Source organism: Cydia splendana, chromosome 7 (assembly GCF_910591565.1).
Source record: "Cydia splendana chromosome 7, ilCydSple1.2, whole genome shotgun sequence".
Taxonomy (NCBI): domain Eukaryota; kingdom Metazoa; phylum Arthropoda; class Insecta; order Lepidoptera; family Tortricidae; genus Cydia; species Cydia splendana.
The window spans coordinates 5979236-6000160 of NC_085966.1; the positions used below are offsets into that span (position 1 = coordinate 5979236).

General features: G+C 39.5%; 1 protein-coding gene across 7 annotated transcripts in view; it reads right to left on the minus strand.

Moving 5' to 3' along the window:
- Positions 1-20925, minus strand: part of LOC134792049 (cytosolic carboxypeptidase-like protein 5) — a 31333-nt gene that overhangs the window by 4113 nt on the left and 6295 nt on the right. For 2 of the 7 annotated variants that reach the window (XM_063763165.1, XM_063763172.1), the window contains exons 7-21: positions 20725-20924; positions 15835-15928; positions 14976-15122; positions 14066-14215; positions 12433-12533; positions 11234-11365; positions 10496-10622; positions 9877-9966; positions 8781-8876; positions 8077-8175; positions 7126-7294; positions 5510-5648; positions 4905-5109; positions 2480-2533; positions 905-1042 (exon numbers count right to left, since the gene is read on the minus strand). In XM_063763165.1, the coding sequence (XP_063619235.1) occupies positions 905-1042; positions 2480-2533; positions 4905-5109; positions 5510-5648; positions 7126-7294; positions 8077-8175; positions 8781-8876; positions 9877-9966; positions 10496-10622; positions 11234-11365; positions 12433-12533; positions 14066-14215; positions 14976-15122; positions 15835-15928; positions 20725-20924 (1941 nt within the window). The remainder of the gene's footprint in view (positions 1-904; positions 1043-2479; positions 2534-4904; positions 5110-5509; positions 5649-7125; positions 7295-8076; positions 8176-8780; positions 8877-9876; positions 9967-10495; positions 10623-11233; positions 11366-12432; positions 12534-14065; positions 14216-14975; positions 15123-15834; positions 15929-20724; position 20925) is intronic. The other 5 variants (XM_063763170.1, XM_063763169.1, XM_063763167.1 and 2 more) reach the window with 5 other exon arrangements.

Genomic DNA, 20925 nt, shown 5'->3' on the forward strand with positions numbered 1-20925 from the left:
TTTTCCTACTAGTTAAATCAGTTACTTTTTTAGAACTGTCAAAACGATTTGCTAATATGGAATTTATATGAACCATTACATCGTGACGTCACGGTCAACTCACCTACTTTTTATATTTCTATCCGATTTATTAAATAGAACTTGTGTTTAAAAATAACTCCTATCTGTGTTTTTCTAATAATTATCTGGTGCTTTATTTCATGCATGGTGTAAAATAATTTATTATAAATACAATATAATACCCTATTGGCCACATCGCAATTATGTATCTGACCTCATTTTAATTTATATTAAAATAGTTATAATATATAGTGGCCGCGTAGTCTGTACATTTCCATACTTATACCTGTGCTGGCGCCAGAGGAGAGAGGACTTGTAAAACTTTTTTCTTTGTTTCTTTGTATGATTTTTCTGAGGGTCAAATGTCTATTCTACTGGCTCTGGTGGTGCCACCAGGTCCAAGATCGCGCTGAATCAGCACCCTAATTAATACCAAGTATAATTTCACGAGCCATTTTTTGTCAGTAGAAAAATGCAACACATTTGAAAATTGTACGCGCGAAAGGTTCAACTTCCGTATAAATGTTAATTTTCGCGCCTTCTTCTACTGACAAATTGGTTTGGCAGACAAATATATCAGGGTCCCTGAACACAATATACGCACCGTGGGCCGCAGTGCGCTTGTGTGCACGCAGCCAGTCGCGCACGGAGGCGAGCGTGCGGTGCTTGGAGCACGGCACGCGCGAGATCAGGTGGTGCCCATCAGAGGGCCTACCGCGAACCACGTTCGACGTGTTGCCTTCCGTCACACTTACGAACGAATTTACAAGTGCGACAGAGAGGCAACACGTCGAACGTGGTTCGCAGTAAGCCCCCAGGTCCCTGAACACAGTGGTATACGCACCGTGGGGCGCGCGGTGCGCGTGTGCGCACGCAGCCAGTCGCGCACGGAGGCGAGCGTGCGGTGCTCGGAGCACGGCACGCGCGAGTTCGGGTGCTGCCCCGTCAGGTCCAGGATGGACGCGCCGAGAGAACGCCCCACCTGGATGTCAATACAGATTAGAAAAGTGACTAATGTTTAGATACCAATTTATATAGGTTTGGTTACGTAGTTCGTTTTTTTTAGCATTAGAAAGAACTTGAAAGAAGGTAAGCTATCTTGGCATGTCTTTTAATTGAAAACCTTTTTTTTTTATCAGTAACTATTATTTATGAAAGCAGAAGAATATAAATGATCGTATTACATTCATAATTGTTACATATTTGCGGTAACTTATTTTTAAATGTGTTTTTCAATTAAAAGACACATCAAGATTGTTTATTACCTTATTTCTAATGCTAAAAAAACGAACTATATGTCCACGCAAAATGATATTTGCTTCAGAAAAAAATGCAACTTTGCCCACTATTCAAAAATCTCCTTTTATTTTAAACTTAGTTTTTTTTTAATTATTAAGTGATGAAAACAATTTTCGGGTGGGCAATGTTACCTCCGGGACATTCAAAAGCAACTCGAATTTAGTATAATAATATACAAAATAAAATTTAATTAAAAACCGCCCATAACCGCTTCTGACCACGATGCGATGCGATTGACAGAGTTTTGCTTTAAATTTAATTTCAATAATCTAAAGTGCATGTATCCAGCAACAAGCTATTGTGCTGTAAGCGGCTGTGGTAAAGTTAACAACCAATGTAAAAATCTGGAGAATTTGGAAGAGATTTCTGCCTACCATACTTTAATTCTGCCGTTCAACAGCTAGATGCCACTAAGATCATAATGATACATGTATAGTTTAGACTTACAACCAATCTACTATTTACATGAAAAAGCACAAGTAATTTAAAATGAAAATATAAGATTTCTAAATTATTTCCTGTATTTTTTTATAAGGGGTCAAAACAAAACATCAACAGTATCAGCATAAGTTGTCGTACAAATTACTTACGTATTAACATTTTAATGCTTTTATTGTTAAGTTCTAAACAGTACCTAAAGTTTCGTACATGTTGGTTCGGTTTCTTAATAAAAAGGAAAGAAACACAGACATATATTTAAGATAAAGAGATAGTTTATTATTCAAGTAGGCATATTACAATGCGCTTATGAACGTCAAATAAAGCTACATCGGCTCCAACCCTACACCTCTGCCTCGAGAAGATTTAGATCCCCCCTCAATTGGAGGAGGGTATCCCAATATGGGACAGAACAAAAACTCGGCGGGACACATCTTTTCAAAACATTACATCGTACTGTGCGCTATGTCTATAGTGTACTAAATATTACGATATAAAAGCTCCTATTTTTTCCCATTACACTTGTGACTTAAGATTAATAATAATTACTTTTACTTGACAAGTTTACCAAATTAGAAATTTACGGAGTATAAAGTCAAATGATAGGGCAATGTTGTAACCATTGGTAAAATTGCCAGGTGATCACTGAGCTACTGGGAATAAGCCGGCGGAGAAGACCAACCTGCCAGGGATCTATATCTTCCGAATTCTCCAGATTCCTACTGCGGAGCCTTATCTGAAATGTGGGTACCGGTTCTAAAACTTTGTCATTGCTTTTGCGAACTATTTCAGTGAATTGAGTGGCAACTTTGCCAACGGATTTTTTGCCCACGGTTAATGCTAAGTAAAGCCTGACAACAGTTTATTTAACCCTGAGATAGTGTCGCTGCAAACAGCTTACGTATGGCAATAATGTGCGTACGTCATGTATAGTCGGGGTAGTGGGTGGGCATTGGCTTCATGTTGATACTCGTATAATGTCAGAAACATTGCTTACAGAAAATTCGGTTCATTCAATTTACCTATTCGTCAAAATCTGATTCTAAATATTCAATATTAATATATTCTTCGTTTTCTGACTCTGACGAAGTCTGATTTTCATCAGATGTTGTGTCGCTTTCAACCACCAACCTCGATTATAAAACGTTCAGTTTCCAATTCGATTATAGGATTTTTATCGTCGATCTACATAAACCTTAAATGAAATATTAAAGTTTAAACCAAACAACTAACCAGTTCAATAAAACCGCACTATAAAATGTCAATACCGGTCATGTCAACAACCAACTTCAAAACATTGTTTATTGGAATGCTATGTAATCCTTCGTCTTTTTTAAGCTGTAGGTATTTGATTGCATTCACTACAATTTTTTCGCATCTTTGGTAAATTTTTTGGCATTTTTGTAATAAAACCGTTTATATTTGAATATATTCGTAGATATTTTCCGTTTGTTTACATCGGTGACATTCGATGACATCCAACGTTCGTTGTCAAAGAGTACTTGTTGCCAGTAAAAGAAATTAGTACCATTGAAAATCCGCAAAATGGCGAGGGTCAAATAAACTGTTGTCAGGCTTTAACTGGTATAAAAAGCTACTACACGCTCACATATGCTGTGATCCCATTCATTTGAATAAGGATCGTATTCCATCTGTCCAATATCTTTGTCCAATGTGTATTGCGTCTCACATGTTGCTTTAATGAGAGAGTGAGACGCACTGAGATTGGACAAAGAAATTGGACAGGTGGAATACGCAATGAGGTCACTAAATGCACGTACGTATATCAAAACCTGATGGCAAAGTTGCAGGTTCTATTTGGGAAATAGTTATCTAAACGTAAGTTGCAAACCTGCGCTATGCTAAGTAGTCTAATTTATACATTTCGAACATACATACTATAGTTACTCAGGGTGGTATTCCACCTGTCCAATTTCTTTGTCCAATTTGTATTATGTCTCACATTTTGCTTAATGGAGAGAGTGAGACGCAATGACATAGGACCAATATATTGGACAGATGGAATACCACCCTCAGATACGTGATTCGCATTTTTTTAGCACAGAAAGTGAGAAGAGAATAGAATAGAGATAATATTAAGATGTCTCCAATTATTATATATTATTATTACCAATATTATAACTTTTATTTGATAATATAAATACGTAGGTACATACAAAACTTAAGAACTAAAACCCGTTCTGAGCCATGCCGGGTCCAAAGGTCCCCATCACACTTGCAGCGTTACCCCGCTGTATGGCGATGGAGACCTGTTGGACAAGCCATGACTCAGAAATTACTTACCAATTACTATAACCACAGCGTAAAGAAACGTCACAGATTACATAGATTATAGGTACAAGCGTTTCTGGGCCTGTGTGATTGCCTTAGCTGTTACAAGGGCATTTTCATTCTAACTTGTACTTTAAAGCGCGACTTAAAGCCGACCACTGACTAAGGGCCAGTTGCACCAACCACATTTGACAGACTGGTCAACGTCAGCCGGCTCGCCCCGGCCCGCTTTACTATGAAACTTTCCATACATAAAAATTTAGCGAACTCTTTAACGATACGAACAGTTTGGTGCAACCGACCCTAACAGTCCGCCGGACGATATCGGCCTGTCAGTTAGAACAAAAATTTGACAGTTCCGAGCAACTGACCGGCCGATATCGTCCGGCGGACTGTTAGTCAGTGGTCGGCTTAAGTCGTGTGTCAGTAACGTCTAGCCGTTACATTCCGTTACCGTTACAAATTGTATGGGATTTGACATTGATCGTCAGTTTTGTAACGAGTGCTAACCGGCCGTTAATGGTACACAGTTAAGTGAAAATGCCCACGAACAGCAAGAAGTTGTCACTTTTACAGATGTGCAAGTTTCGGAAAGTTTAACAAAACATGGAATAAATCTCAGAAATATCAGAAAAAAATCATAGGAAATTAGGGAAACTTTCATTTTGGACACGGAAATCACGGAATATTACAATCCACTTACAAAAATATTAGAAGTCTCCGATACTTTTCTACGTGGATACTTTCCGACGGCACATCAGTACTCACTCTATAGCGTTTCTTTGCTGAGACTGTTAGTTCCCCTAAAACATTACCTCCTCGAATATATGCGGCGTGTATTTGGGCGGGAGGGGCTGCGCGTTGGGCGGCGCGGGCAGGTCGCGCACGGGCGGCGGCAGCACGTTGACGAGGCGGCCCGTGTTGTAGTTGCACTCCAGCGTGTACGAGCGCACCAGCCCCGTCGCCTTCAGCACCGCCACGCGGCCCGAGCCCTCGCGGGACATGCCGTCGCGGCGGTCCCTGACGATTCAACACGGGTTTATGGAAATTACAAGTCAAAACTGAGGGGTTTGTTCAGCTGTAAACATATGCGGGAAATTTAAATATTTATTGAAAATAGGAAAACAATTTACCAAAAATATTTTGTCTGTAGTGCTTAACTTACCCTAAACAGAATATGCGAGGTTAATTGGATAATCTAAAAACTATAAGTGGGCAAAATTGGGAAATTAAGTATAAGTTGCAGGCAAAGTTGCAGTTACAGCCTGCAGCCTGGGGCCGATTGCATAACAAACTACAACTAATATTACAAGCGGAACTCCTTTTCTAATTTCACTTATTAAATAAGGAGTTCCGCTTGTAATATTAGTTGTAGTTTGTTATGCAATCGGCCCCTGTCAAGGGTTAAGCAAATACTCACTTAAGGTACATATTTCGCTCCGTGAAGTTGCACGAGGAGAAATGGAAGTGCATGTTGTTGAGCGACATGATCCGAGGAAGCAGCATGCACTCCACCGAGGCTTCAGAGTCCTCGAAGTGGTTCCCATACATGAAGATACCTGTGGTGCAATTTTATATTTATTATTGTCTCTGTTAACGCTCCATCCATGGATGCGTGCGCGCATACATACACGCTCCATCTACGCAGTGCCGCGGCCGGCGGCAGCCGCCATTCTCCGATCCGTTACGACGCCGACACCACGTATCGCTCGGTCGCGCGTCCATACATTTTCTCATTTAAATTATGTAATTTAATCGCTCCGTACAATAAAACGTTGTGAAAGTCCAAATTGTGTCGACTACGTCATTTCTCAAGAACCTGCGCCAACAGTCTCATTAAGTGACATGTATAATCTAAACCAGCGGTCGGCAACCTTTTTTTGCGTAGTTTTAGTAGCGTAGTTAACGAAGAGTAAGTTGACGCGGGCCGCACTTTGTTAATATTTATGACTTTATCAGACATTGTCGTTTCTCAATATTACATAGCCAGAGAGGCTCGCAGGCCGCAAGTGACAGTTTCACGAGCCGCATGCGGCCCGCGGGCCGCAGGTTGCCGACCGCCGATCTAAACCTTAGGAATAGCAGTTGTTGAGTGTATAACCCTTTACCAGGCTAAGGGATATATATTTCCCACATACGGCCCTTCAAACATTGTATTCTATTTTCGATCAGTGAGACTGACATTCGATTGTGTTTTTGAACTGTCAGCCTGGGGCCGATTGCATATTACAAGCGGAACTCCTTATTTAATAAGTGAAATTAGAAAAGGAGTTCCGCTTGTAATATTAGTTGTAGTTTGTTATGCAATCGGCCCCTGGTAAAGGGTTATGTGTAAAGTTTAAGACAAATATGTGCTTCGAATTCGACAGCAGATATCGCTTTATTGCTTCGTACAGTACACATACACATGATTATTTCTATTGCAACTTAGGTGTGTTATGGAATATTTGGCCATTCCGGCAGTCATTAGGTATCTATTTGATGATGACTGTACAGTATACATTAGTCATTTCTTTATTGCAACCATAGTGTAGTACAGATCTTAATAACTAGGTACATTCAGAGTAATGGGCTCTGGCAGGGCATTGCACTGTCATACATATTTTAATTTACAATAATCTCAATCGTTTAATATTCTTACTTGGTACTTATTCTGCATGCATATCGTCGGGTGACAAGCAAAAGTCACTAAGTACCACCACAAGTTCATAGCCATAGTGAACCATATTAGTACTAAAAGAAGGTCGATTTTTGTTAAAAAAATAAAAAAGGCGGCAAAGCTAATTTTTTCAATTGTTTCTACTTTTTTCTGTGAAAATATATACGTAAGAACGTTGCTTTTGTAAAATATTTCTATGATATTTATATTTCGTGCACCATTTTTGAGAAAAGCACTATATATGACTCGGCTGGAAGGCTACTTGCTGGCTTCGGATTCAATTAAACGGACTCCCAAGGCCGTTTAAAACGAATCCTCAGCCTGCAAGTAGCTACTTCCGAGCCTCGACAATAATGTACTATTATAAAACCCATTACCTTTCTTAGAGGCGTGTCCGTGCAGATCTATGTACAGGAATAGCCCCGACTCGGGGTCCTTCGGCTTGGGCGGGGGCGGGGGTGCTTTCTTGCGGCTCCGCGCCGCGGGCGGCGGCGGATTGCTCTTCTCTTCTTTGGATGGTGGCGTTGGTGGTGGTAGTAACCGCAGCTGTAGAGGATACAAGGTTTTGTTAAACCATTTAAAACTGTCAGATTAAATAAAGAAAATATATATAAAACTACATTGCCCGTAGAACCGATGGACGGTGGGGCGGAAAGGTTCGCGAGTGGCGACCACGTACCGGAAGGCGCAGCGTGGGTAGACCCCCCACAAGGTGGACTGACGACCTGGTTAAGGTCGCAGGAGTCCGCTGGATGCAGGTGGCGCAAGACCGGTCATTGTGGCACTCTTTGGGGGAGGCCTATGTCCAGCAGTGGACGTCCTCTGGCTGATATGATGATGATGATGATGATATATAAAACTATGACGTCACTAATTTCCAATCCTTATCAATATTTTTTACAATGACGTGCATAATGGCTCTCTGGGCAAGCAAACTAACTTTTATTGATTGATAGAGTGATCTATACCTAATGAGGCCGGTTTTACTATTTTCTCTTCAATTTTAATTCTTTGTGGAATTCATAGAAAATAAATCGTTATTTTAACCCTTTATAACGCATAAGGGTGTCCGAAATTATGCAAAATTTAACCCTCTCACTATGAAATAAAGTTCAAAATCAGGTGGGAAATATATTCCCTCTGTCTTATAAAAGCTGGTGTAAAATATCTCACGCATTATTCATTTTGTTGAGCTTTTAATAAGCTTTTGTCAGCATGTTACTGTATACAGCTCGGCTGTTTTACGCCTTGTGTTAGTGTGGCGTGTCGAGTGGGTGAATGCAAAGCTAGCGTAGATGGACTACTCCAGTATAATGTCTGTGGCTCACCTTGGGTTCGCGCTTCCCGCTCGGTTGCTGCGCGTGTCCGCTGTCGCCGTCACCGGCCGCCACGGCCACGCTCACCGTCGACACACCGGACACTAATTTCTGAACACAAACACGATATCTAGTTGAAAAAGGCGCCAAAGTCAAATTAAATCAAGTCCATTACAGGTAGAAATCAATATTACCTCGCGCCTACATTTTTCAAGTTGGACTATAGCTGTCGGATGTAGATGTAAAAATGTCAGTATCTTTTTAAATCTCCCTATTTTATTTATAGATAGACATGTAGAGAGCGTAGGGTCACAAAAAAGTCGTATGTAGACATAAAATTAACAGCGGAGTCATTAGTGATTTCGTTCATTTGAATCACCGCTTACGAGTCTGTTTGGTTCACTTTATACATAATTCGTTCCTTCGGCCACTTCTTATAATATCAGACTTATACAAGCGATTGCGAGATACTAAAAACCGATACTTCTTGTCTTCTCATACGAATCGCCAGAATATTGTAATTATTTCTACATCCCTAATTGTTTTAGGTTAAAGATAGAGTATTTTAATTATTTACTTAATAACCACGACACAATAGTTAGGTATTTGGACTGATATTTTATACACATTTTTCAAACTATAAACCGGTGTAGTATAGTAGATATCTATATATTATATAAAATTGAGTATTTAAAAAAATAAAACAAGAAACGTACAACTTCCTCATTATCTTGTGTGATGACGTATCGCTTGAAGCAGTTTGTACAGAAGTATATGGTATCGTCCTTTGCTGCCTGCTCTACGTCTTGAAGCTGCAAAAAAAAATAACAATAAAAAATAAAGTCTGTCAATCCATTTCCGTCAGTAGAAAGCGGCAATTAAAAAAAAAAATAGGCGCTAAGGGTTATTGTCGCTAAATTAGAATTTCGCGGCTTTTTCTACTGACAAAGTTGTTTCACCGGCTATATGCACTGAATAATAATCGTTTATTCGAGGCTTTGCCGCGCTTATTTTATACTTTGAAATTTCTCTCGTTTTACGAATTTTGAAACAGGTGTGTCAAACAACATTTATTTTGACCTATCGAAAAGATTTGAAAATAAAGGGTCCCTGTACTCCCCTGTTTTGAAAATAGAGGGTTATTTTTCTCAATTTTGATTTAAGAACAATGAGAGCATTACTTGAGTAATAAATTGAATATACATTACTGGGTAACATTGGAAACCCAGTTCGAACTTTAGAGCAAGAATACAGCACAGGATTGAATGAGTTTTCGAATGTCATTAATCGAGATAAGCAAGGATACACTGGATACAATTAGATAGGAAAGTGGTGCGAAATTTTACACAATGTACTATAAAATTGATTGATACGTTAATTTACCACCTACCAAGGAGCACGTCGACCATCTAAGGTTAAATCAGCATAATAAATATAATTAATTGATTATAGATAGAAGAATACTAAGACGCGTGTAGTAGTATAGCGCGGCTTTTAATGGCTACGAAAATTATGCGGCGGTAACTAGTTTGTCTAGCGTTTAACGATTCACCCACAAGTCGTCTGGCGCAGCACCAGCACAGTTTACTTTAAGCCTTTATAAGGTACAGGGAATATATTTCCCACCTAATTTTTAACTTTAATTTAAAGTGTTAGTGTTCAATTTTTCATAATTCTTGACACCCTTATGCCTTATAAAGGTGTCAAAGGTGTAAAGTTGCCAACTGTCAAATTTGCGACTGTTAAATTGCATAACACTTTACATTTATACTCTCTATTCTCTTTAGATTGATCAATGATCAAGCATAGAACCTTTCTCTCCAACGCCATCTGCTCGTCATATTGCTGTTTCTGAACTTCTCGGTACTCTGCAATGGAGCGGCAAGGGCTGCCCTCTCGAGACTGGTGGGGAAAAGTGGGTTTTAGCTACGGAAACATTTAAGGAGGTATGAATGAATGCGAGACTGCGCAAAAAACTGTTGGGTAGTCACGCACGTCTCAAATGGATGGAGAAAAGGGAATTGTGACTTTACCCGAAAATACCTAAAGTTCTAAACTACATAACTCCTTTAGAAGGAGATAAGAGGTCTGCGACTGTAGCCGACTGTATACACCACAAGGTCAGAGTTAGCCTGGATAAATAGGAATAAGTAGTCATTGCGGGCGAGATTTTAATTTCAAAGTTTTCAAACGTGAATAATGTTCGGAGATAGGGTACTTACGGTCATTGTTTCTATCCATATGGTGTATCGGTACCATTTCTAGCTTAGCACATTCAGGGCCAAGAACCCGACAGTCGGGTAAGTGTACCCGAACAGTGGTTCGTAGCGACTACGCGCTCCATACGGCGAAAACGTGGCTACGCGCTACGAGCGTAACCCGTAGCACTTAGTGGCAATGAATGTGTTAAATGAAGAGTATAAAGACTCACCACGGCGGTGTTGTAGCCGGCCACAGTGCCCGCGAGGCCGGGGATGCTCTCCTGCAGTCTGTTAACAGCGCGCCTGCAGTCGTTGCACCAGCCCATGCGCATGTTTGAGCCTTCTTTGCGCGTTTCACTGAGAAAAAAGAATTGTAAAGAAGATGATCAAGCCGATTGGTGATATTATCGGAACCAGAACCTATAGAGCGAAAGATCGGTTCCGAAAACAATACCTCAATTACGTACGTCAAAGCTAGGATAAAACTAAACTAAATACTTATCAGATGCCGAACTGTTGGTATTTACAAAATTTTAGGCTTTACTTGTACTAATAGCATTAGATTCTATATTATACATAGGTATTTACACTAATCCTTTACATTGTTTATACCTTGCTAATATATGGATACAGTTGCACTATTAAAGCTCATCATAATTATGTACAGCGCATAACATTATATTTATGGTACACTAAGGTATAATGTAACATTATAAAGGCCTTTGTTCATCAGCTACGCATCGCAGATATTTATAATAAATGGCCAGTATTTTTTAAATAAAGGAAACAGAAGCTAAGTTCGTAGAGGGGCAGTTGATTTCTCCTTTAGGGGCCTACAAATATTTCATTTTATTTGGACCCTTTATTTTGACAAATCGAAATTGCATTAGTCTTGGCAAGTTTTGTGTGGGCGCTTAGAGGGAATCTAATCGAATACTGCGATGCGTAGTGAATAAACGAGCCCTTACGAGACAGAGGCCGTGCCCATGAGCAGGCTGATGCTGTTTTTGAGCGTGTCGCGCAGCGGCAGCAGCGGGTTATTGCCCTGGATGTTGAGCTCGTCGCTATTGCTCAGGTGCACTTCAGAGCCCAGGCACGATCTGTCCAACCGACCAGTGTTATCCTACTCAACGAACTAGAATAACTATAGAAGACAGACTTGAGCTCAAAAATGACCTCACGGTATAGCCGTGGTGGTGGGACATATTCATAGAGAAGAAACAGCTGTTAGTGTCAGTGTGGCTGGGGTCATTTTTGGAAGGCAATGTTCTATGAAGAGCGATGTCTATATATATTCTGTCGCTGATCCTACTGTTTTAAACTCCAGGTAGATTGATTTTAGCCACATTCTGAACAGACGTTTACGAAGAGCGCAATGTCACCCCATGAGGCAATTTGTCTAACCAACCAGAAATAATGGGAACCTGTTGTGCCCTTTATTTCCCACATAGTTGTGGATGATGATCCTTCTCAGCTCGATCGATCACAGAGGTTTTTTGCGACTGTCATAAATGAGAAATTCTAATTAGGAGTCAAACATTTGAAATAATGGGCGTCATAGTATAATTCAAATTCCGACTGTAGCGGCACCAGCGCGTTGCGCCGTACTTTAATTTGAACCATAACTGTAAAGAGAAACGGTTCAATTTAAAGTTAAGCCGTGCAGCCGTGTCAACCCAGTGTCAAATTGTACTGGTAACCATGGTAACTCCAGGTTTAACCGGTTAACCCCGGTTAGTGGAATGGTGCAAGTGGGCCTAAGGGATATATATTTCCCACATACGTATACGGTACATGTGTTCTATTTTCGATCAGTAAGACTGACAATCAATTGTTATTTTTGAACTGTCAGCCTGGTAAAGGGTTAAAGTCGAATTGAAATATACCTTTTGATTTATAGTATTTTTTTTAATTACTTACATTCCAAACTGCTTGCTATTAAGTAGTTCACGCCTATTTCACGCCAGACACAGACATATTAAATATATTAAAAACGGGTCACTCACGTATTTTAAAGCTCCTGATGACACTCCTCGGTACGGAGTGAAACATGTCGAGCGTTTTTCGACTTAAAATACGTGAGTGACCCGTTTTTAATATATTTAATAGTTCACGCTTAATTTGAGATACAAATATAGTGGCTTTTGCCAAATAAAAAGTGCCTTACCTGAGCGTCTCGTCATTCAGCAGCGAGGGATTGTTAGACGGACGTGGTGAGTGCGTTTCCGTAGTCTGTGACGTCATGTCTCGGAGTTTCATCTCGCACACCTGCCACACAAATTATGTAATATGAGATGCTAAAACATGTCTCACAATAAAGTCAAATTCTGGAAACACAATCATGTAGGTAGAGGTATTACCAATAGGGTATTATACTGTATTTAAAATAAATTATTTTACACCATGCATGAAATAAAGCACCACATTATTATTTGAAAAACACAGATAGGAGTTATTTTTAAACACAAGTTCTATTTAATAAATCGGATACAAATATAAAAAGTAGGTGAGTTGACCGTGACGTCACGATGTAATGTTTCATACCTATAAATTCCATATTAGCAAATCGTTTTGACAGTTCTAAAAAACTAACTGATTTGACTAGTAGGAAAATACCCTATTGCGCGTCTATTTAGTTTAAAGCGTTTCAGAGGCTCAGCGCGACTTTGGCTCTTATTTCTGACCTTAATCCAAATTTTTAAGAAAAATCAGGATCGATTAACACCAAGACAAAATAAGTAGCTAATTTCCTAAATTACGCTTACGTATTACGTTCTTATCGCCTTAATTGATTTGGCGAGTTTAGCCAGCGTATCGTTGCAAATTAGAGTTTTATCTAAAGCTCTATTACTTACTTTTAGATCAATGTGTAATATGCAGTAAAGTATGCTAATACTCAAAATAACTTTGGTAAAATTTCCGAACAAAAACATGAAACATGCCTTTCATTTCAACCCGTTATCAGAACTTTTTGTAGCCTTTAAGGGCGTCCGCAACGTCGCGCGACTCGCGCGGGTGCTCGGAGCGGTCGCACGCACGCGGGTGATCATCATCATTCGCTTGCCCTTGTCCCATTCACTTGGAGTCGCAGCCGCAGCCGTGTCGCTCATCTCATTTACTCCGATTTCATACCGCTAAAAGGATTTGGCATTGAGTTTTTACAACCGGCCGCTTGTCGGTGATATTGTAGGTAAAATCCGCCGCACGCGCCCGCGCCCGCGCCAGGTAGCGGCGCTCATACAATTTTTCGCTAACCCGCTCGCCCGCTGCGTGCGCTGCGAGTTTGCGGACACCCTAAAGCTGTGTTCTGATTGCAGCTGTAGGTCGTAGAAGGTCACTTCAGATTTTTTTGAAAAAGCTCTTGCCATCTCTACTCGCTTATAGGGAACTTGCCTTAGGATGTCAGATTACAGAAGATTCTGATCGCTTAAGTTTTCCCCTCCAAAGCTCCGCGCCATGACGTTTCGCTTGGAGGCCTCGGTCGTGGACGGCTGCTTTACCGCTTTAACGCTTGGACGACTTTTTCCTTAAGAAAACGCTCGCACACGAAGAAAAGTCTCACCATCGCCACACTAACCTAGTAAGTAAAATTTAATAGATGATTCTAACCTGATCGCTTAAGTTTTCCTCGCCAGAGCTCGGCGCCTTGACGTTTTGCTCGGAGTCCTCGCTCGTGGAAGGTCGCTTCAGCGTGTTGAACGCTTGGACGACTTGTTCCTAAAGAAAACGCTCGCACACGAAGAAAGTCTCACTGATCGCTACACTACCCTAGTAAGTAAGACTTTAAAGAGGAATCTAACCTGATCGCTTAAGTTTTCCTCTCCAGAGCTCGGCGCCTTGACGTTTTGCTCGGAGTCCTCGCTCGTGGAGGGTCGCTTCAGCGTGCTGGAAGACTTGTTCGCCGGCACGGGCTGCCCTTTCAACTGAGGACACTTTTTCGAGTCCATTAGCTAAGACAATAAATACCAATTTGTGTTAATAAGAATAATAGGTAGAAATACAGTAGAACCCGCTTAAGACGATTCTGAGGGGACCTAGCAAAAAAGCGTCTTAAACGGGAAATCGTACTAAACGTGAAAAAAAACTACATACTTCTAATGATACGCTTTGAGAATAGCAATGTTTAGTACAGTAAAACCAGCCGACTATAGTCCCAAAGCCAGTGGCCCAAAATGAACTCAAATATCTTTATTTCTATTGTTTTCGTTCAGGTGTAACTTTTATTTGAATATCGTAGTTCTATGGCAAAATATTGACATACTTATATGGATAAAAACCAAACAGAACATTGGCACACATGTAGTGCAGAATTATTCTCCATCGTATTTTCACGGAAACGTATGAAAATCTCTTGCTATTTAAGTCAATCTCGGTACAAAAAATACGAACGTTTCCGAGAAAGTACGATGGAAAACAATTATGCACTAGGTACATCTGTAACTATACTATGTTCTGTTTCGTTTTTTATTTTTGATTAGTTTTAATTAGTTGTAGTACTTGGATTATAGTTAAGTGGTTTTACATTACATTAAAACCCCGCCTAGACCGAATTTTAGGTGGTTAGGTTAGGTTAGGACAAGCGTTCCCAACTTTTTATCAGTAAAGCTTTCCGGTTAGATATTTCTTAGCCTAAACCATCACACCTACACGGCTGGGTTTAACCCTGTTCTGCAGTGGATAGTTTTCGAAAGCGATTTCTACGATTTGTACCTGATCGATCAACAACGAGGCCTCATTGGATCGCTCTGCGCATTTCGTGTCAGTGGTGGACTGCCGGGCTTTCAGCGTACTCGACGACTTATTGGCGATCGGCTTCGACTTGTACGGAGGGCTCTTTTTCTTCTTCGTTTCGAGTATCTGATTGAAGAGAACATCTGACATGCGAATGTGATGGAGACAGGCCTTAAACTTAGGGTAACATTCCATCTCTGGCGCAGCTGCACTACTAGTACGAACGCGTCGGTGTTATTGTCAATTTTCATAGTAAAATGAATGGTAGTGCTGCTGTCGTTGGAAATGGACTGTCACCTTTAAGCTGGACGTGCCGTTGAAAAGACCGATTTACCAGTTTTTACAGGCCAGACACGCAAAAATTTTACCGCAGCAAGGGCGTATCCAGCTTTATGGTCAAGGGGAGAAGGTCACGTGGTCAAATACTAGTTATTTTTTCGCAACCGTCGACACCGAACAGGACGGGACAGGTTTGGTTGCGCTAAGACGGACTCCTGACTACCCTAGATCAAACCTTATTCCGTTGAGGAAAGAGGAGTCTATTTTATTTTTATGCGTAATAAGATGTGGATGATTGTATATGTAAAATGTTGTGATATTTGTGATTTGTGGGATTTGTCTTAATTTTTTCCGTATGACTGATCCCAAAATAGTTGATTCGGAAATGTTAGGACTTTGGATTCAATCTATCTACAAACAAAATTTCATTTAAATCAATTAATCGGTAAGTGTGCAGAGGTAACACACAGGAGTTATTTTCGCATTTATAATAATAGTAAGAAATACGATGAAGTGATTGTTTTAAAATGTTTTAAATGATGATACAGCCAATTCTTACCTCGACACTCTCGCTGATGTTCTGTATGCTGCGAGACGCTATGCTTCTAACGTCATCGAATGTATCTTCCTTTTCACAGCCAAAATGATAGTACCTGCAACAAATTATGCCGAAAAATTGATTACCATAATTAAAGCACATAGGATAAAATGAAATACGCCAACGAAATCCGTAAGGACCCTGGGTATTGGATCACAGACTATATATTAACCATATCGTAACTAAAATTGAGACAGTCGGTGATACTGATAAAGCCGGATACGGTTGGTTTGTAAACACACTTATATGTGGCGTTCCCTGCCTAAAGGGTCCTTAACACATTCAGTGCCAGCGCGAGCTACGCGCTACGAGCATAGCCGATAACACAGGAAAAACCCCCAAGTAACACAAAAGTAGCTGAATATTGTTTGAATAATAGAGCATTCCGTACTGTATGCTGAATAAGGTAGCTGTATAACGTCTGTATAAGCGCTTATACAGACGTTATACAGAATATTTGGGCGCAAGGTGGGCTAGCCCACGCCGCTTATTACTGAATAACAGTAATGTAATATAGGGTGATTCACTTTTGTATGGAGAAAAAAAAGTTGTAATATTTTTCCTGACTTTGCTCACCAATGGAGTCTCCCCACACTAAAAACTATCTATTTCAATTTTCAAAAGAATCGAATAACGTTTAGAGGTTGCACAAGTTGAAAAGGTAGAGTGAGAACCCCATACATTGCGTGAAAATGAACTATGTTCTAAAATGACAAAATATAATGATCTAATACTAAAATCGAATGAGAAAACTGAATTTTGCGTCTAAAACACGATAAAAGCACTTTTCCTTTGGAAACGGGTGGAAAAACTGGAAAATCTTAATTAGAACATTTATCGAGTAACCAAAATCCAAGTTTACTACTAATTTTAAAATTTATTTATATGTAGAAGGTTCAGTATCACACTACTCTCCGCTTTGATGGTAGCCGCTTAAACCATTTTCTACCCTCTGATGTAGAGTCGTTGGTTATTTGAAAAATCTTTGTTGAAGTTGTGCAACCTCTAAATGTTTACCGATTTTAATTTTTTTTTAACATATAATATTTTCTTATCAGTTAGAACAAGAATTCGAGCAAAGTCAGATGAAAATCGAAAATTCGGAAAAATGAAACACCCTAATGTAATAGCTGTATAAGTGTGTGCCCACACATTGAATCGCTGAATAACACTTGTATAGAGGCTGTCAAAAGCTTCTATACCGCTTTTAAACCAAAGTTATCCAGCTTTGTATAGAATGACTCAGTTAGTCACACGTTATGCAGCTTTTGGTTCAAAAGTGCATTGTTACAGAAAATATATTCAGCTATTTGTGTATGATTTGTCTTCCATTTTAATTTGTGAACTCGTGTCAAAGTGTAGTGTCTGAAGTGAATACAAAATAAGGAGGACATTACCCATATATTGATTTGATGTTTACATTACATCAATTTCATTGCGCATGCGACTTTACTGTTAATATATATATACATTTTATTTAAAATTTTAAAGCGCCGCGTAAATAATGCTCTGTTTAGAAAGTAAATATAGAAAATGTAGTACTCCACTTTTAAATTTGTAATTTTTTTTGCGGTGTTTAGATGTTTTAGTGATAGAACATGTACTTTAACAAGTTATACTACGATAAAACTAGTTTTATAAATGAATATAAATGGGTTTTTCAGTTCATTTTAAATTCCTATTTAATTTTAGAGGTTAGAATATGAGCAACCGTAATGGCGTCCGACTGTGCTGAATATAAGCTGCTGCCACAGCTATTATGTGCTAAATTTCTGAATAGGCATTCACATTATTCGCGTTACTACGCTACATGTTAGATAATAATGGTTTTAGAACAACAAGTTTTGAATAACATCAGTATAATAGTAATTGTTTTCGCAATCTTAAAGCATATTAGGGTTCTATACACAAATGGTAAAAACCACATAGATCCTCACTAGTTTGATGAGAAACATTATAGGTATGTAACACGGGCAATATTCAATCCTACTTCCTACTAATATTATAAACGCGATATAATATTTAAGTTATATGATAAATCTGGGGGCACGGCAGACTACACAGTTATTTTTTCCGTTATCAGTTCCGACAAATATGTAGTAGGTAAAGGTATACGCAAAGATGTACGAAGTGAGTACGAAGATGTGTAAAGTATGAGTATGGTGTAGTTACAAGTATGGTATGAATATGAATATGGTATAGGTGCGAAGGTGCGGGTATATTAGTAGCGGGTATCACGGGTATGAGTACAAGTATAGTTTGGTATGGGCAGTATTGTTTAGGTATGAGTACGAGTATAGTGTGGGGTGGGTATGAGTAGACCCACTTGAAACCTAAAAACAGTCTGTTCAAAATAGATTGATCGATTGTGGAGAATCGATTTCGCTATATTTTGATGGGGGTGATTATTTAATTTTTCTCATACCCAGTCGAGTCTACAAGTTTTTAATGCAACAATATCAATAACTAGCATTTGCCACCTTGTTTGCAAACTAGCAACAACCTTAAATGACCATTGGTAAACTTTATCTCGTTGCAGTAAGGTATGCAAATGGTCAGTTAACAGTGTTTACGATGGTAGCTAGCAATTGTTTTACGTCATTAAAACGACAATGCATCTTGTGTAAAATAACCAATCGAAGAGAATTGTTAAGAAAACTAAACCTCGATTTTTTAAATAATGGTTGGATTAAAGAATAAATACGCAAGATGCGTTCAAAATAAAATAAAAACACGCTCAAGCTCAAAGCAAACAGGCTCAAGTAGCACTGTTGACCGTGTATAAACTTATAAAGCTACGGAACCCTCTCCACCGCGCATTTGTTGATACTAAGCAGTAGTTTGAATAGCGCTGCTCATTGCGTTCATTTTGCAGCTTTTAGCAAGAAAAGATAGTATATGTGTACTAAAATTGCTATAACTTAAGTATAAGTGTTGTTTTAGTATTTATTATTCAGACGTTATGTCTATAAAAGCCATAACTAACCCATATGTGCAGCTACTGAATAACAAATAATATGTGGATTTCATTACAGCTTCCAGTAATAGCGTCCACCTTTATTCAAAAACTAGCATTAAAACAGAAACTGCAACCGCTTTTATACAGTTGAAAGTCTTCACCGACGCTTCTTTTCAGCATTTAGTAGCCACTATCACAATTTTCTTAATATTGTCAAGTATAAGTGTTGTTTTAGTATTTATTATTCAGACGTTATGTCTATAAAAGCCATAACTAACCCATATGTGCAGCTACTGAATAACAAATAATATGTGGATTTCATTACAGCTTCCAGTAATAGCGTCCACCTTTATTCAAAAACTAGCATTAAAACAGAAACTGCAACCGCTTTTATACAGTTGAAAGTCTTCACCGACGCTTCTTTTCAGCATTTAGTAGCCACTATCACATTTTTCTTAATATTGTCTGCTTAATATCTCACGACACAAAATATATACAGCTAATTGCTGCTAATGCTGCTATTATGCAGCTTTTAGTAACCACAAATGCTTTAAGCTGAATAATGTCTGACTAACTGTGTAAGAAATAAGTATTATTCAGCTTTAATATGCAAAACCGATACTTTGCAAATTTTATTCAGCATTTATTGGTATATAGGCCCCACTAGGCCCACATATTTTCTTATTCCGAATTTAGTAATTTCCACCGCTTATACACAAAATTTATGCAATCTTAATTTGAATAAGATGATAATTTTACTCTATTATCCTGCTTGTGTGTTACTTGGGCCGTATGTAGCGAAAAGCGCCTACGAACAGAGTATCCGCCTAGCGGGTCGCTGGCAGTGAATGTGTTAATGTTCCATGTGCATAAGGACCCTTCTCTATGGAAAGCCACATATTAACTTGATTTGTATTGTAACTAACAAAAACAATGTTATAAAATGTTGCAAGTCGATTTTAACCTCCCCCTAACCAGCTGCAAGTAACGAGCTGGTTAGGGGGAGGTTAAAATCGGTTAAGGTTAAGGGTGGTATTCCATTTGTCCAATGTGTATTGTCTCACATATTGCTTAATTAAAGAGTGAGACGCAATGACATTGGACAGGTGGAATACCACCTTAAAGTAAGACTGACTTTAAAAAGCCAGTGAAGTTATGTATCCTAGACAGACAAGACATCCTCCAGGCCAGGGATCAGGGATGTTGCGAACATCCGCATCCGCAACCGCGGAACTTCCGCATTATTTTCAACATCCGCATCCGCATAAAATCGATGCGGAGCTTATGCGGATGCGGATGTCGAACAAGTCGGTACAGGAACGTTTTAGCGGCGGCGTAAGCGCTAGGTAATTTCGTCATTACCTATAACGAAATCGTCTAGATCCAGAAAAGTCGGCCAAGTTACTGTTTATTAAATATAACGCACCTATATTCTTGCTCAAATACTAAACTATTCGGGTTTTTTTAATAAAAAAAAATACTAAAAATGTAATATATGACGTTTTCTAAGTACCTAATATTGACATCCGCATCCGCATCCGCGGATGTGAGCCTTTAACTATCCGCATCCGCGGATGTCAAAAAATCTGCATCCGCAACATCCCTGCTCCAGACTGAGCATAGTCGCGCTACCCCCTCTGCCACAAATATATGGTAGTTTTACTCCATTTTCGATCAAGTGTCTTTGTGTGACGCCCAAGTGTCTTTGAACGGACCAATCACGGCACGGGACTCGCTCACCTCGTCCCCCGCTCCCCTGTATTTTTGGTAGCATCGGTTTCATGAAATAATTGCTCTAAGGTCCGTCTAGAGGATGTCTTGTCTGTGATCCTAGTACTTACTCGTATGTAAATTAATTATTACTTTCCCGAAGACCCCCGAATACAACTTACCTAATCAAAGCCCTGGACGCGTAAACCGTCGGATGGTACAGCAGCGAGGGGTTCAAATAGACCCTGTTCAAATTAACCCCCCTAGTGTCCGTCCTGTAGTGCCCCCTAGCGACCCCGTCGGGGTTGAGGAAAGGAATCATCTTGAACACATATAGCTTGCGCAGTTGCATGGCGACGGGGTCGTGACGCGACAGTAAAAGA